General features: G+C 39.6%; 1 protein-coding gene across 1 annotated transcript in view; it reads left to right on the top strand.

Annotated features, from left to right (window-relative positions):
- Window positions 1-13,021, top strand: part of hibadha (3-hydroxyisobutyrate dehydrogenase a) — a 30,145-nt gene extending 17,124 nt beyond the window's left edge. The window contains exons 5-8 of the mRNA XM_061742759.1: window positions 2,904-3,037; window positions 3,307-3,383; window positions 8,906-9,062; window positions 10,852-13,021. Coding sequence (XP_061598743.1) covers window positions 2,904-3,037; window positions 3,307-3,383; window positions 8,906-9,062; window positions 10,852-11,010 — 527 coding nt within the window. The 3' untranslated portion in view covers window positions 11,011-13,021. The remainder of the gene's footprint in view (window positions 1-2,903; window positions 3,038-3,306; window positions 3,384-8,905; window positions 9,063-10,851) is intronic.
- Window positions 13,022-14,206: the final 1,185 nt, after the last annotated feature.

Genomic DNA, 14,206 nt, shown 5'->3' with positions numbered 1-14,206 from the left:
CACCGACAAAGTCACACTGATGCACACAGTGGCATCGTCTTGTACTTGACAACGGTGGAGCCAATTAAAGAAGGGGGAGGGGGAAAGATGTAGATGGAAACGTACTGTAAATTCTGCCTGTCCTCTCCTCTGCAGTGAAGTCTTCATAATGTCATTTCAGCTGTTTTGACTTTAGTAATTCCCTTTTAATTATTAACACTAACATTATTAGGTTTTCACTAGTTACAGGCCTTTCATTACAGCTTGATGGCCCCCTAAAGAGAGATTGGAATTCCATCTCTTCTCGTCAGTTCTTTCCTCAGCAGCTGTGCTCCACTTCCCCTTGTCAAGAAACTGGAAATGTAGACTTTATGAATTTGTGGACCTGATTTAGTTGGAGTTGTTAATTGGTAAGAATATAGGATACTAATCATGGCATTAGTCACAAGATACACGAGGTGGGAATCACAACTGAGCAAGCAAAACTTTGAAGACGAAAAAGACTGGTCGCTTCTACAAATCAAAAGGGGTTACAGTATTTTCAAATGGCCATATTGTAGTTTAGAGCTGGAAATATTTAGGTTATCACACCTTTTGGTTTTGGTTCTTGGGGTCACAGTTCAGTTTAAGTCTATTGTGTGCATTTAAAAAAGATAAAATAATAATTTAAAGTAGAATAAATGTATTTCAATTATTTTGATTTTGATAAAGTCTATATCAACAGATAACAATACTCATCCTGTTAAATGTAAATTACTTTTATTTCTCACAATATTGCCAGTTGATGTTCATCCATAGAAATAAAATGTGAATTTCTCTTCTTACCATTTGACAAATACATGCACAGTTAAAGTGGAGGGAGCATTTAAAAGAATATGCAGTTAGTGCAAAAGGTAAATGTCAACCAAAACATACAGAATTCTTGGTGATATACTGTACTTCTCAAAGATATGCAAAAAAAAGAATCCTTATGCACTGAAGCTATAACTCTGGTATGGAGATTCAGCTTTGTCTTATTTCCAAAGAAACTTTAAACCAAAAGTCCCTCGACTTGTGGCTTTCTCTTTCTGATTTTGAGAAAAACAATAGTTATGTCTCTGGCAAACTCCCTTGACATAGATGCCTCGACTTGCTGTCCTTCAACCTGAGCAATTCAGAAATACTCTTGTGATTACTTTGGCAGCTATGACTACCATTATTATTTTTATTCCCACACCCATGTCCTTTTTTTTTTTTTTTAATTTATTTATTTATTTTTTTTATTCACATCAGCCAGTATTGTGCATATTACCTCTAGACAAGTGTGAAATGCTTATTTAACCATTTGAGTTAAATATTACTGCATCAGAAGTGATGTGGCTAAATTCTTATCCTTAATTTCACACAGAAGCATTGTGTGAAAACGAACTATAACTATACCCATAACTGCTTCATTGCTGGTCTGCAGGTTTTCAGGTGTGTGTTTACACGGGTTCAAGGTGGAAAAACCTGCTGTTAATAGTGTCAAAGGCCAGTTAAAAAAAAAAAAGGTAGATCTTTTTGCGTAAGAGTCTCAAGCTGGCTCGGTTACAGTTTTCTTTCTCAAAAGGAAGGAGGTTGCTTATTTTAAATAAGGGAGAGGGGTGGGATGGGGGCTTAGGTTGCCTCCTACAACATGGCACGCTCCTTAAGCCATCAGGCATGGGGAGGGATGCCTAATTGAACATGATAAAGTGTAAAGTTAATTACCCCTCACGCCTGTCACGGATACCCCCACGGGGGAGGCCGGCCTCAGGCACAGCTGTTTGTGTGTGTGTGAGTGTGTGTGTCTATGTGTATGTGAAAGAGTAGGGGCGACAATACAAAAGGCAAAGGTTCCCACGAGGGTTGTGCAGTGGATGATGGCAAAAATCGGCTTTTAAAGATGCCCCGGTCCCTGTGGTGCTCCGCTACTTAACACGTCTGCCCCACTACAAGAGCTGTGAACACATGTACACAGCAGACTTTTTTTTTTTTTTTGTTTTGTTATGATGACACAGTTATACAGCTCTTTTAAAAAAGTCAAGTCTGTGATTTTATTGTGTTTTGTGGATGTTTTAGTTTCAGTTTACCTAACTTTTCTCCCATTTTTAAAGGATTTTATGTTGATATGCAATAGGTTCTTACTAGTGTTGTCCCGATCGATGATGCCTGATCACGGCATTTTCAAAACATTGGTATCGGCCAAAAAAGTATCGGGACATACCTAGTTGTTGTTGTTTTTAATATATATTAAATCGTTTTATATATTGTTACATTTAACGTCACTTCCGGCCGGAAGTAACGAAGTAAGCGAAACTAACATGGTTTACATGTTTGAATTTGTGAAATTTTATATGTTCATGTTGCATTAAGCTGCTGGTATTCATTTCATGCCATTCAGAATGTTGCACTAAGGTTAAGCCAAAAAGTATTTTAATTTTCTTGTGTTTGAGTTTGACTGGATTTCATTCAACTACCTCTTTTGAAGTTACATTTATTTATTTTTGTTATCGCACTATTCTGCAGTTCTTGTTTTAGTTTACAACTCATGTTTTTACATTTTGTGGCACCAGTGCTGATAAGCTTTGTTGAAATGTATGTCCATGTTGTTCTCCAATGGACATTTAAAGAAACTTGGGATAATTATTATTTTTTTTTTTTTATAATTCATTGCCAAAATGTATCTGATTTGGGAAAAAGTAGCGGAAATGTATCGGGAGCCAAAAAAAGTGATCGGATCGGGAAAAATCAGGATCGGCAGATACTCAAGTGATCGGGATCGGATCGGGAACTAAAAAATCCTGATCGGGACAACCCTAGTTTTTACACATCCAAATCTTTGGCTTGACTGTCTTTGAATCATGGTGCCATTTGTGTGCATTGGCAAAAAGATTGTGAAGCTCTAACACACTATGTGCACTTAGGTGTTGGGGCTGCCAGCATGGCCAAGCTGACGTTCATGGTTGGTGGAGTGGAAGAAGAATACAAAGCAGCACAGGAACTGCTCACCTGCATGGGTGCCAATGTTGTCTACTGTGGACAGGTCGGCACTGGACAGGTAAAGTCAAACGCATGGAAAACTGGACAAACTACTCATAGACAGAATGTACATAAGAATGGGGGGAAAAATGAACATGGGCATAAAATCAACAACATTCATGTCATATTTGTAATCATTACTTATGTTCAATTTTGAACCTTGAATATTGAAACATGCCGGTTATATGTTCTTACCTTTTGAATTTCTTACCATAGTATATTATACAGTAAACTATTTGCAAACCTTAAACATAAAAAAAGCTCCATCTTTTGTTTACAACCTTCTAGGCAGCGAAGATCTGCAACAATATGCTGCTGGCCATCGGGATGATTGGGACAGCAGAGACAATGAACCTTGGCATCAGGTACCGTACCATAATATGTGCCAACTTGTGTCCTTTTGCTCTTTTTAAGGCAAAACAATCACTTCAATCAGTACCATCTGTCACTCCATTTACATGCTAAAGATTTACCTATATTGACAAACCAAGGTATATAGACCAGGATGATCACAAGTACCTCATCTATAGTAGTTACAAATAATCTATCCCAATTTAAATCGGCTACATGAGGTAGTGATTAGAACATTTGCAATGTAGAAATTTGATGTTACTGCTATGAAGGATGTGAATAAATGGGATCTTCTGACCCATGTCGTGTGTATGTAATAGTTTTCATGGTAAATGTGAGAAACATGAACATAATTGTGGCTGCTATCATTTACCCATGCTTTAATTTGGGCGTGAAATTTCACTTGGATACAGCTGTCACTATAGCACCAATTACGATACACACAATCTCGTTGTAACTGCAATTTACAACATCAATACGAGTTTGGAATTTTGGGTGGGTGGGAGCACATACGGCTTGGTTGGTTTATGCAAGTGCTAAGAGGTCATCCCTGCACCAATTCAGAGGCACTTCTGTGAGAACAAGATGGATGAAGGGGTGGAGCCACAATTTCTGATTTACATCTGCTTATTGAGTGCTCACTTGTAACCCCCACCCCTGACAGTAAACCCCCTCTGAAGTCCCAGTTGTCATCATGCCTCACCCTGACGCATAGTATTGTTAGCCATGTGAGCCTTTTGAGTTTAACATTCTCATGAGTGGATTTTTTTTTTTTTAATTCATTTAAAAATGACTAATATGGACCAAGTCTTGCTACAAAAACTATAGTGAATACAAAACAATACAGTTTCCTAATTTGAGTCATTTAGTGAGATGAGACGGGTTTTTAGTTGACATTGAAATACTAGTAAAGAAGAGGAAAACCTGGTTCAGGAGGCAAGTCAGTTCCCGTGTGCTACAGTTGATATCAGAATTTGGATATCAGAAAAAAAACTAAAAGCTATTTGTACAATGAACTAAGACTGCGGCCTAGAGCTAAAAGAGTTCTGACAGGGTTCTGTAGATTGGTGCAAGACCGCTCAAGCACTTGTATTTAATCAGCAGGATTATATAAATTATCCTGTTCTGGGCAGGTAGCTCGTGTAATAATGCCAAGGTAGGTGAAATATGTTCATATTCTCATGTACCAGTCAGGAGTCTGGCTGCAGTCATGATATTAGCACCTGGCCCATTCCAACATATAATGAATTGCAGTAATCCAATCTAGGGGCAATAAATACACGAATGGCCTTCTCAAGGTTATTAAAAGGAGGAGAGGTTTGACCTTTGCTAAATGTATGATCTTGAAAAAGCTTCAAGCACAGATTTTACATGCCAATCTTCAAAACGATGATAACTAAAGATAAGTGCAAGCTTCTTTACACGTAATTTTCTTTAGAGTTCCAGGATAGAATGTTTTTCTGATGTGATGATGGACGTATGATCAAAATGTATAATTAATTTGTATTAATGTTATGAAATATTTTGAATGAACTAAGCATTTTCATCAATAGGAAACAAATGTGTTTATTTAAGAATCAGTTATGATTTCAGTGACAAGTAAATCTGAGTATTGTTAATAGTGTTAACAGATGAGGCTCTCACATGGATCCTTGAGGTACACCTTAGGCTGAATGAGAGTGCCAACAGAAAAAGAACCTCAGTCAGATGAGACCCAGACCAATTTAAAGCAGCTCTGCTCTTGATGGGACTTAAAAATGTATCACTGTATCAAACATCTGTGAGATTTAAAACAAAAGAAAAAAAAAAACATAAGGAGAGACACCACAAACGGCATTTTCAGTTCTTTGTCATTTTAAAACCAGACTGAAAAACTTTCAGATGACGAGTAGGAGTAATCTTTCAAATTCAAGTACATACACCATCTTATTCTTGGTGTATTTTACTTTTAAGAATTTTTGTTATTTGGAAGTGGGGGTCAGGGAAATGGCCCATATACAGTATATCTCGGTGTACATAAATGTATATAGTTTCTCCCTGAGGCGAATCATCCATCACTCTATATTCCGCTTCATTTATGCATATCTCTTGTCAATAATAGACTGTTTCCTCTGGTCACTCTTATACCGTTGTGTTTTTATGAGTTTTGTGATATAAAATGCTGTGTGCATCCAGTTGTTGTGAGTGTAAATTAATTGGTCTTTGCACAGTGCAGCTGTGTTAGAGCAACTGATTTATCTATGCTGAGACAGAGGAGGAAAATTGGCGTGAGCATTCGCACATAAATCCCCTCACTAGGCCTCTGAAATATGGAGGCATTAAGGGAGCAACATGGATTTACACATTGCCACACTGTCTCTGAAAGTGTGCATGCACACACATACACACAGATTTACATCCAGATACATTGAAGACAGCAGATTTCTGCTCGTGCAACAACTTCAGTGTGCATATCCGTATGATGCATTTCTGTGTGTGTATATTATCTAATTTCCGCTGATTCTCACTCAATCACTGGGGCTTCATCCGAGGGTTTGAGTAAGTCTGTCATTATTTAGAGAAAACACACGTGTAACTCTCAGATGTTGCGTTGTGACCTAGTCTGTACTGCAGAGGACTGTCTCTTAAGCAGATGTGTGCAGACACTCGCCAATTCAGTCCCACACAAAGGGGACTGAGCGCTCGCAGCCAATTTACAGGAATATGGCAATAACATTTTGTCATGCTGGACTTTGGCCTGATGGAGCTGCCCTTTCTTCAAATATGTTTGTGTGCTTCTCCTTATCCGCACATGCTATCAGACACGCGCGCGCGCACACACACACACACACACACACACACACACACACACACACACACACACACACACACACACACACACACACAGTTCTGTTCGTACAGCTAATTTGTTGATCTCAGATGGAAGCTCTGGCCATCTCCAGCAGACTGTGACGCTCTCTTAGTGCAGGGAGTCACCATGCGTGACTGTTAGGAATACACGCTCTCCCAAGCTTAAATATGCACATTGTCTTTGAATTTTGATTTTCTTCCACAACTATGTTTGCTTTGCTTGCATATATATATTTTTAATCTCCATCTTGTGTGTTTTCTGCAGTATTTTAATTCATTTCGTTTGTTTCTCATGTTTTTGCAAGCCATTAAGAGGTGGTGAGAAGCAGCAGAGAGCTCCATAGATACAGCCAGTTGTGTTTTTTTTTTTTGATGGAGATGAAAAGAGGCAGAAAATGAAAGGAACAACTACTCTAGAATGAGAGATGATGTTTTTAAACGTGGCTTGCCTTGCAGACCTATGCATCTTCACCGGTTCATACATGCAATCATCATTCATTGATGCAGGACTTGAATTTCTAATATTTGAGTCTTTGATTTAACTGTTGTTTCCTGCCATAAAATAAACAAAGCGTACAACGCACAATCCCCGTTGCCTGACTGATAAAACTGATGAAAAATGGCTTACAACAACACAAAATTGCACAACCACACATCTCTCCTCCGCTCTTTGTAGTTCAAATGAATTGTGAGCATATGTTTTGAGGAAGAGTAAACATGAGTGATTAAATGTGCTTGTTGCCTCTGTAAATGAGATAGTAAAGGCTTGTGTGTCTGTATATGTGCTCGTTAGCTCTTTAATGAAATAATAAATGAGTAGCGGGTTGGGCTTCCTCTTATGTGGCATCAAATGAGGACGAGAAGCTAATCATGATGAAACAGACATTTAATATCGCTTCTGCAAATAAACTCCACCTGCTAGAACTAGCAGCACATAAACACTTATAAACACCCCTTTTATTTCCATCTGCAGCGCCATGTCTATTACTTTTTTTTTTTTTTTTTTTTCTCTCTGCAGCAGCGCATTTGTTTCACCTTTTGATGTCTGTTTGTCCATGTCAATCTTGTTAAAGCATGACACGTCCTATTTTTCACACAAATTACCGCAGACGACAAACACCAACTTGTCAACTGATTGCCACAGTTGAGTGTGTGTGTGATTATTTTTTTATTTTTTTTGGGGTGTGACTGGACCGGGGTTTGGGGGGGGGTTTCATTGATTTATCGTTAACGGAGGACAACGGCTCCCCGTCAGCGTCTCCGGTCGCTATAACAAACGATCTGCGCGCTCGGACGCGCTTTATTGTAGCTCCGCCAGTAACCTTTTCAGCTGCTGACCCAGAACGCAGGGAGGAGCCGCCTCCTTATGGTGCGTAAGTGTGGAGAGCCGAGTGGGGGGAGTGGGCGGGGAGGGGGGGGGGGGTATGTGCGTTGTCGAACATATGTTCCAAAAAGTCCTCAGACAGAGAGGTGTCGACACAGATGACGACAGAGAGGAAGTTTAGAAGAAGAGTAGAGACAAAGACGGCGAGATCCAATTATGAGGAAAACGGCAGTTAAGATTTTTTTGCATGCAGTCGTTGATGCCACATTTCCAAAAGCATTTGCTTAAAAAAATGATGGAGCCTAAGAGGACTCGTAAGCCTTAGAGGGGGAGAGGGAGAGACAGAGAGAGTGTAAATGCAGTCCCGATTCTTAATTGGTTTGTAGACAGCTAATAAAACTGTGGTTGTAATAGCAGAATGAAAGCCAGGTGGAGAGATGGAGGAGGGGGGGGGTGCTGCTGGCTTTAAGGACCAATGATAGTTTAATTGTCATATTGAGAGCAGAATAGAGTTACAGGCCTGTAAGTAACAATAAACGCAGGCAGCTAGGACTTGATGTGGTCAGCTTTACGTTGGCCTTTAAACCATTAATATGCAAAGACTGCACAAGCTCACCAAATCCCTGCCAAAGACGCTGCAGTTCCACCCTCGCTGTTGTAATGGCTGGTGCTTGGTCTCACTCTTTGCTTTTGTCTGGCTGTGCTTTGTTCTCTTCTTTGTCTTTTTTTTCTTTTCTTTCTTTTTCTTTTTTTTTTTTGCTGCTTCTTATCACAGTCTGGAGATTGGTCGTCCTGTATATGGGAGTAGGTTGCTGCAAAATGGGCTAGCAGAGGGAAGAGTGTCTCAAAATGTGACAGCGAGTTTTATGGCTCCCTTGTGCTACTTAACCTCTTCTCCTCCTCCACTTTCATGAAAGAGGGATGATGAAGGATAGTTCTGTGTGTGAACATCAATACTGCATTAGCCAGCATTACAAAGCCTTCAGCCATTAACACTGAGGAATGGTCACACTCAGGCTTAAGGTTCAATGGGGGTCAGTAGGAACATCAGGCACCCCCACAGCCATCTTTTACCACATTGCTCCTTCACACTCTTCTCAAAAATGGTCAGAGCTACTGTTCATCCTGCACCCCTATCTTTCCTATTTTCTTGCTAATCCCATTTCCTTTTTTTTTTTTTTTTTTAACTGTGGTGTCTTGTCTGGTCTTTTCCTCATCTCGTACTAATTTTGTAAAGTATAATCGATACCCACTCTTCTATTTATCCACTAAACCTTTCTCTTGCCTCATCTTACCTAGAAAAATCACAAATCTGTGGTGTTTAACAGGACTGAATGACTTCTGTCTTCTTTGTTGGTTCAGGCTCGGTCTAGACCCCAAGCTGTTGGCACAGATCCTCAACATGTCTTCAGGTCGTTGCTGGTCCAGCGACACGTACAACCCTGTGCCTGGAGTGTTGGAAGGAGTCCCTTCTGCCAACAACTACCAGGGCGGCTTTGGAACGACACTAATGGCCAAGGTACGAGACCTGCTCACGCTTCTTGTGTCAGGTTTTTCTTAAATTTGGCTCATGTAATGAAGCTAATCTGCCGCTATGATGCTTGATGGGAGATTGATGTTGTGCAGGGGTGTGGTGCTCCGCGATCAGAAATGTCTGGTTTAACTCCTCTGTTTGAGTCCATCCATTAGCGTCTGGTTAATTTGTGTTAATCGGGGGAGGTTAGTTTCATTAACAAATACGGCCCGGTACGGTCCAGCGGATTTTTTTACTTCAAGAAAACATAACTCACAGCTGTGTAGTCGGGTTGTAACATCCATCTGTGGGTCAAGTTGAAGGCTGAAGACAGAAAAGGCACTCAAACTGGAAAGTTTTTCTCCATTCAGGGAAACTCATTTAAATTTCTGATAGCTGACTGAATAATTCATCAACTTTTTTGAGTCCTTTGGTTGTTATTGCTGTTGACTTTCCTTTTTTTTTTTTTTTTTTTATTTAGTATCTTCTTGTACACTTTTACGTTGTTTCACTTCTAGGGGTGTAACGATACACTAATCTCACGATACGGTACGATACACGATATTGAGGTCACGATAACTATACGATATTATAGCAGCATTTTTTAACAACCTTGAATGAGGAACATATGACTGGAAAAAAATTGTCTTTTATTTGAAAGACACAAAATACAAAACAATGCTGTGCGTTTGCCCTATTGTTAAAGTTTGTAATGCTTTATAACCGTTTAAGTTTTAAAGAGAAAGCCAGGCCAACCATTTTACACAAACTGAACTAAAAGTAAATGTCAGGTTTGCATTATGCATCTTCAGTTTCATACAAGTACAAATATTTAGACACAAACTGAATATTTTCTCTCATGTATGACTTGACTTTTTTCTTTTCCAGAAATTGAACAACTAAAATTGAATAAATAAATAAAAGTAAATAAATACATACAATTTTACATCATAAAAAAGATTGATTCATGCTCGCCTTATAAGTGTAAGAGGAGATTCATTTTTGTTAAGAAGGTTATTTTGGTAATTCAGGGTTCATTATTTTATAAATATATTCTTTATATTCTGTAAATCAGGGACTATAATGACACTAGTCAGTTTATCTGTAGTGATTAGTCTGTTTTAGATTGGGCGGAGTGATACAGCACTAGGTGCTGTGTTGATGTTCTGAAATCCTACGCTGTTGAGCGGACATTGAAGTACACGCAAACTCACGCAGAAGTTGTCCCGTGTTTATCCTACTCACAACCCCAAAAAGGTTTAATTTAATAAGGTAAGGCTTAACTCTACACCAGACTTACATAAGTAAAGGTTCAGAGCTCAAAACAGGACCGCAAAACGGGACTACTTTCTTCTGAGTGGAGTCGCGGTCAGATGCGCGTTTCTAGTCAACACAATAGATTAATATTAATAACCCAATATCGCGATACAGGTTGTCACCTCCAAGACACGTATCGTGACGTTTTTGTATCGCGAAATTTCGTGGCACGATATATTGTTACACCCCTATTCACTTCAAACTATTCTTTAATGTCTGCTTGCTTCCTTCTACTTTTTTCTTTTCATTCAGTTCTGACACATTGTCACTGCTCTAAATCCTGTGTCATTTTTACTCTGTCTGGATTAGAAGTGAATTGAGTGGAGCGTTTCTACCAATCCCATACGCTAAACTGCAGAAAAAAAAAGATATAACTTGAGAAACATCAGTTTTCAGAGAAACAACTCATCCAATGCTCATTAAACACAAAGTTTCTCATTTTTCTTGTTATTTTACTGACTGTCTCTCTTTTTTCAAGGATCTCGGTTTGGCCCAAAACACGGCCACCAACACAAAGACGCCCATCCCTCTCGGTTCCCTCGCCCACCAGATCTTCCGAGTCATGTGCTCCCGCGGCTACGCTAACAAGGATTTCTCATCCGTCTTCCAGTTTCTGCGCGAGGAGGAAGGACAGTAAACGGAGGGGGGGGGCAGCTGACCGTACTGCTGTCATCCACAAATATGCGCACGCAGCCACACACACGCATCAGAACCACGCACCCCAGTGTCCCTTATCCTACTAAGCTCAGGAGAGACTAAGGCGTTGCCCTCAGGCTCAGATCCGCAGTCCAATTAACAACTGTATTATGACACATGTTCCCTCGTTGCTTTAGTTAAATCTTATCTTCTATTCCTGGCCTGCGGTCTTTGTAGAGGAAATGCTAAATCCAACCTCCCATCAGTATCCATAGACACTGCAACTCAGTCCACCGGAAGACCAGTTAGTGCTGCGTGTTTACATTTAACGTTACAAAAAATCAACGGTTTTTCATGGTGCTCGGCGAGTAATAATTGTACGAAGGTTAAAGGTCGAGTTTGTTTTTGTCACATTTGTGGTATATGCCTGTTAACCTAGATTATGTGAGCCTGTCCCTATTATATGATGGGGGAGGGGACCAAAAACAGAAATGTATCGTGTGATGGAAATGTAATTGACCAGGTCTTGTTATTTCTGTTACTACCCATATTTACGATGTAAGGTTACCAAAACTGGTCGCACTGCAGGCTCGACTCTCACTGATTTTGTTTCATTTGCTTGTTCATCACAAGAAAGTAGTTTCTTCAAGGCATTTCACGTTTGGTTATTGCATAAGTCAATGAGTACATTGTCTTACCTGTTACCTGAAATTGCAGTAGTTTGGGATCTGTGCTACTCTATTTAAGCTCCTTCTTGCTGAGTTGACCAGTCCTTGCCTACAATGCTGTAGAATAAATTTCTGGCTATTTTTGTACCAAGTGCATCGCAGTGCGATGTGCTGAGCCATTTTGATACCGTTACAGACTCTGTTTGAACTTGCTTCTTTTCTCTTCTGTCAACATCTGCTTATTGAGCCATCAACTTATTCCTTTGTGACCAGTGCTGTTGAATTGTACACTAATATCTTCAAAAAGAAGTTCTCACTGTATAGCACCTTCTTTGTACCCGTTTTCTCCTGAAATATTACCCCCCACCTCTCTTCACGCATCCACTGCATCTGTGTAAAGTGTCGGGCAGGAAAAGTTCCTTCCTGCTCTGAGAAATGTACAGAATTTATTTTTCAGAATATTGTGTGACATTGAGATGGACAATCACGTTTTCTTTCCATTTTTAGTAAAAGTAAATTATGCTGTCTACAGTTTCTTTGCTCTGTGAAACAGATCCTAACTGACACTGTAGACAAAGATTAAAGATGCTCTGTGTATTTGGTGTTCTGTTAGTGATGTGCTTTGGAATTTACATCAGGTATATTTTCTGAAACACCTCACCATTTATCTGGGCTTGGGAGCAGCACTATCAATGTGGGGTTGGTTGCACATGACAGGGTGGGATTTGGTCCGACAACCATTCGGTTGTGTGATTGTTGAATTCACAGAAATCCAGGGTGTTAGTTTGGTTTTTTTTATTATCCTGTCAATAAGCACATCATAATGAAGCAGTCAACAGGAAAAGCGTCAAAAAAACGTGTCTGTAAGCTCAGGAAACCCCCTAAAGCACAGTAACGAAAACATTTGGGACAAAAATGTAAAATTCAGCATTTAAGAGCGTCACCTTAGTATGCTGTAAAGGTGAGAAAAGGCTAAATATAAATCTAGAAGAGGACAACAAGAAGCCCTTATTAGCGTCTCTCGTTTACCACGCACATCACAAAACAATATATTTACAGAAAATATAGCTGATGCTAACAAAGCAAGTTAAGAAAATTCACCCAGCAAGACGAATACGTGTCCAAATAAAAAGTGAAGAAATTTTTGCACTGAGAATGTCAAGACACTGGTATTTATTTATTTTATTTCACCTTTATTTGATATAGAGGGGCAATGTACCTACATGTGAAATGTAAATGCACCCAATTATAGCCAGAAGTCTAATTTCCATAGTAGTCCCCCTGCCAGATGGAGCATGGCAATACAACCTAATGATAAAAGCAACATGTATAAAAATAAATACAAGTGCGACATTACCTTTTTTTTTTTTTTTAAACATTTAGTCAAGAGACTTTTGTCTAAAGCCATTTATGAGACGGGAGCAACAGTTGAGCTTCGGTGCAGTCAGACATTTTTGCCTATGCATGTGCTAAACCAATTACATCCATGTAAATGACAATACCATTTCAACAGGTGCAGAAGTAAAAAGCAAGTCCACGTGTGATTTTTTTTTTTTTTTTTTTCTCTTTTATAAATAAAAGTCACATCTGAAGGACACATCCTTTTTAGGTCTATAAAATTTGATGTCCATCCCAGAGCTCATCCATGTTTAAATTTGACATCATGGGGGCCCTGGATAGCTGAGTGGGTTGTAGAGGCTATAGTCCTCGTCCAGGCAGCGCAGGTTTGAATCCCGGCCAGTCGCTCTATAACGCAACCCCCCCCCCCCCCCCCCTTCTCTACCCATTTCCTGTCTACATACTTTCTAAATAAAGGCCACTAGTGCCACAAAAACCTTTAAATAAGATACATTTGACATCATGAAACTCTAGGCCATATTTGCATTTCTGTTTTGTATAAATTAACTCAGATCTTTACACTAAACTTTTTTTTTTTCTTCAAGAACTCATCTCGTCTAAAGGTTTCAGCTCATGATCCTACCATCCTCTGAGTAGGTTGTTATTCCATTGTTTCTTTAAAACCTCCGAGCTTAATGCCAGTTGAGGGGGAAAATAGCAGCAATAATCTCAGAATGATGCCCTTATTTCCATCACTCCTATGAAATGGGAGGAAAAAAAACAAATGTGGTTTTGTTTTATTTCACGCTCTTGTTTTTTTTTCTGAGAACTGGTGTTTCTTCAACTTTTTATGGAGCTGCTGTTGTCTGAGTGGCAATCGCAGTCGTAGCAGACTGTGGCGAGTCGTTGGTGGCAGAAGTTGTGTTGTGGGCTCATGACTCATTCAGTTATTGTACTTTGGGAAGTAATTCACTTGCCACAGTTGTATGCTTTGAAGACGCTCTTCATCTGATTATCGTGGAGTAAAATTATTGCTTTAAGAGCAAGAGATTGTTATCACGTTTCCCTTCTGAAGCACGTTAGCTGATAGGTCACTGCTCGGGCAAGGCTGTGTCGTCTCGGCAGTTTTTCTGACAATAGGTTTCGGTAAGGCCAGGTTCTATCTAAAACAGAGCTACGCCTCTGGTTTGG

This window comes from Cololabis saira, chromosome 15, assembly GCF_033807715.1.
Source record: "Cololabis saira isolate AMF1-May2022 chromosome 15, fColSai1.1, whole genome shotgun sequence".
Taxonomy (NCBI): domain Eukaryota; kingdom Metazoa; phylum Chordata; class Actinopteri; order Beloniformes; family Belonidae; genus Cololabis; species Cololabis saira.
This window is presented reverse-complemented; position numbering and strand designations above follow the sequence as displayed.